The sequence below is a fragment of the Terrapene carolina genome, unplaced genomic scaffold (assembly GCF_002925995.2).
Source record: "Terrapene carolina triunguis isolate 2854851 unplaced genomic scaffold, T_m_triunguis-2.0 Scaffold36714, whole genome shotgun sequence".
Classification (NCBI taxonomy): Eukaryota; Metazoa; Chordata; order Testudines; family Emydidae; genus Terrapene; species Terrapene triunguis.
In genome coordinates this window covers 1-3,842 of record NW_020701065.1, presented here as the reverse complement: position 1 = coordinate 3,842, position 3,842 = coordinate 1, and the positions used below count along the sequence as shown (strand labels likewise).

Below are 3,842 nucleotides of genomic sequence, written 5' to 3'. Positions count from 1 at the left end.
GGGGCACACAGAGATTGCTCAAATAGGGCAAACTGCAAAGAATGGGACAACAATCCCCAAAACTAGTGGCTATTCCAATACTTAGATTCTCCAAGCCAGCAACAAAACAGCTTCTACAATACCTTATTAGTTACACAGAGGCCAAAGCACAGCTCCCTTAGAGCAACCCAGCCTTGGGCTCCCTCCCAGACAGCCCAGTTAAACATGATGGGGATTGCTGAAAATCTTATTCCTCATATTAAAAAGTTCCACCAATTCCAAAGGATCCACTACATTATCCACCAAGTTAAGGAATACTTCAGTTCTGACCCAAATACACGCTTTACAGCCAATTCTTATTAACTCAACTATGATGTATTAAAAGAAGAAAAGAGAGTGTGTGTTGGTTAAAAGATCATTATACATACAGAGATGCATAGAGTCCTTAGGTCTGTTTCACTGTAGAGATGATGCTTTAGAATTGCAAAGAGTCCTTTACAGAAACATTTCATCACGTTCTAGTCCAATGTCCAAATTTCAATGTCAGGGTGCCCGAGAGGACTGGGGATCTCCGCCTCCCACAACTCACACCCCCCCCCCCCCAAAAAAAACGCTTAAGCAGATAAGAGAAGAAAGGATCATTTTTGCAGCGTCTCGACAGCACACAGTCCTTGGCTGAACAATAGGCTTTTGAAGTAACCTTCTAGTTCCTAAACATCACTGGTAATTAATTACATGGATTAACATGAGGTGATTCTCCATAAAGCAGTTCATAGACAGTTTACCATAAACTTTCAGGAGACAAACAATGACATGATTACCACCAAGTTTTATCTAAATGTTAATATTCCCTTTTGATCTCTGAATTCACAGAATAGAGCCCTTCTAATAAACCATTTATTTCCATTGTTAACCTCTAATAAGATACAGCCAAACAAAGACTACTACAGTTACCATCTTCTTCCATGTCTTTAACAATGCACGTTTACCTTTCAAAGCTCTAGTTTATCTAACGAGGACACACTTTTCTAACGTGTCTCTGAAGGTTGAATCTAGGTCAATTACATGCAATTTCCTTAACATTTTCTGTCCCTGCATCAGAGAAGTTTAGAAGTGAAATTTCCACACGGTCTAAACACTTGTGAGGTCTCTCTCCTGTGTGGATTCTCTGATGTTTAAGAAGGCGTGACCTCCATATGAAACCTTTTCCACAGAATAAACACTTGTGGGGTCTCTCTCCTGTGTGGATTCTCTGATGTATAAGAAGGTCTGACCTCCGTATGAAACTTTTTCCACATTCCATGCACTTCTGGGGTCTCTCTCCTGTGTGGATTGCCTGATGTTTAACAAGGTCTGACCTCCGTATGAATCTTTTCCCACAATCTAAACATTTATGAGGTCTCTCTCCTGTGTGGAATACCTGATGTTTAACAAGGTCTGACCTCCATACGAACCTTTTTCCACATTCCATGCACTTATGGGGTCCCTCTCCTCTGTGTAATGCCTGATGTTTAAAAAGAACTGACCTCCGTTTGAAACTTTTCCCACAGTCCAAGCACTTGTGAGGTCTCTCTCCTGTGTGGATTCTCTGATGTTGAATAAGATCTGACCTCTGTATGAAACTTTTACCACAGTCCAAGCACTTGTGAGGTCTCTCTCCTGTGTGGATTCTTTGATGTTGAATAAGGTCTGACCGCCGTATGAAACTTTTCCCACAGTCCAAGCACTTATGAGGTCTCTCTCCTGTGTGGATTGCCTGATGATTAAAAAGGTCTGATCTCTGTATGAAACTTTTCCCACAGTTGAAACACTTATGGGGTCTCTCTCCTGTGTGGATTCCCTGATGTTTAAGAAGGTCAGACCTCTGTATGAAACTTTTCCCACAGTTGAAGCACTTATGTGGTCTCTCTCCTGTGTGGCTTAGCTGATGTCTAATTAGTTCTGACTTCCAAAGGAAACACTTCCCACACTGGAGGCATTGATAGGGTTTCTCTCCTGTGTGGCTTCTCCCATGGTTATTCAGGTCTGAGCAATTATTGAAACTTTGTCCAAGGTCCAAGCATTGAAGGGGTTTCTCTCCAGTATGGATTGTCTGATGTGATCTCAGAATGAATCCTTTCTCAAAACCGAGGCATTTACAGCATTTGTCTTCCTTGGAATTTGTCTGCTGGGTTGTGGGATCCTTTTCTCCTCCCCCATATTTAATAGATTCATCCAATTTCTTCCTTATGTGGTTTCTCTGCAGCTTTTCTGACCTGTGCCAATTTCCACAAGTTTCTCCCTGTTCCCAGCATTGGGAAAAATTCCCTTCGGCTCTTCCCACAAAGGTCCCCTGTGGTTGCACTTTCCCAGCAACTTCCTGATAATGATTCCCCTTCTCGTTCTCACTCTCTTGCTCAGCACCTGCTGGGAGAGAGAGACGATCCAGACAGGAGTCATTGTGCGGAGAGAAAGAGGAATAGCACCGAGGGAAAACCCAACACAAAGACTGAGCAATTGGATTGTGCCTCCACATCCCACCCAAACACTCAAAGGGAAGGAGAGATGGGAAGGAAACTCTTGCAGCCAATAGGATGGGTGGAAAGCCGTGAGTGATATCTGCTGACTACTGCGCTACCCTGGGTGAGATGAGGAAGAACTAAGGGCATTTACTGACACCATATTTTTGGGATTCTCAACTTTTTACTTCATTCCCTATTTCTGTGTCAGTCCTCACCTGTGTGGGCACATCTCAGGCTCTCTCTTTCCTCGCAGGCCCGGAAATCCGGCATCCACGGCTCTTCCCCTCGTTCCAGGTGGGAGATCAGCTCAGGTTTGGGAATGGGGAATCCTGGAGGGGGGGGGGAAATCAGACAGATCAGGGTGCATGGAGGATTGAGAGAGCATCTGTCATAAAGAACATTCTGTGAGTGGAACCTGTCCCTGTGCTCTGCTGGGGAATGTGGAACCCAAGAGAACGGGAACATGGTCGCTGAGCCCTCTTGGGAGAGGCAGACGTCTGGGGAGGTGAGAGGAATTTTTACACCCTCACTAGGAGTTCCCAGGATCTGCACAGCCTAGGAGCCTTGCTGACACACACACAGCTCTGGCGCTAAACCCTTGCCTATTTCTAAGCCTTCCCAACGGCTAGAGCTATTCCCAAGAAGGGAGGTAAATAAGGATCGTGTGTGTGAATGGGAATCAATACAAAAAGGACAATGAATGAATTCTGCCCCTTTCAAAGCAGGAGGGGTGGGGATGAGCTAACATGTCCATTAAGTTTTGACACCATGTCTCACTGGAGAGGGCACGGAGATGCAAGTCTCTCTCACACGGCAGCTGTGCATTACGCAAAACATTTTCCTCTGATCTAACTGACGAAGGAAGAACCTGACCAGAGTCAGACATGAAGAGTCCACGGCTTCTAATAACTGAGGGGACGGGAATCCCTTACCCAGCGAGGTCACTGTCTCGTAGTTCTCCTGCATGACGTCCCTGTAGAGGGCTCTCTGAGCGGGGTCCAGCAGAGCCCCCTGCCCCTGGGTGAAATACACAGCCACATCCTCAAAGGTCACCGGCATCTGGAACAACAAGAGTCCCCCACTCAGCACCTGCTGCCCCGGCTCCAATCCCACTAGTCACAGGGAAAGGAAAAAAACCTCAAAGCTCTGGGAGGGCTAGAGTAAGAAAATCAGACCCCTACTGTTCAGAGCAGCCAGGAGGCTTCAGCGGGTGGGGAGAAGGTGAGAGCTCCTTGTTCCCCCCCCCCCCCCCCGCACACAGAGCAGGGCACAGTCTTCTCATTTCCCACACGCCTGCCAGCCACAGGCTGATCCAGGAAGCAGAGCTCTGAGTCGGGGACAGGGACAGGAATCTCAACAGCT

At 46.5% G+C, this 3,842-nt stretch overlaps 1 protein-coding gene across 1 annotated transcript; it reads right to left on the bottom strand.

Moving 5' to 3' along the window:
• Window positions 1–579: 579 nt before the first annotated feature.
• LOC112108282 (zinc finger protein OZF-like) lies at window positions 580–3,429 on the bottom strand. Its single transcript, XM_026646655.2, has 3 exons — window positions 3,413–3,429; window positions 2,696–2,809; window positions 580–2,382 (listed from the first exon to the last, which is right to left on the bottom strand). Exons 2-3 carry the CDS (start codon window positions 2,748–2,750, stop codon window positions 1,037–1,039), a joined length of 1,401 nt encoding a protein of 466 aa, XP_026502440.2. The 5' UTR covers window positions 2,751–2,809; window positions 3,413–3,429; the 3' UTR covers window positions 580–1,036.
• Window positions 3,430–3,842: the final 413 nt, after the last annotated feature.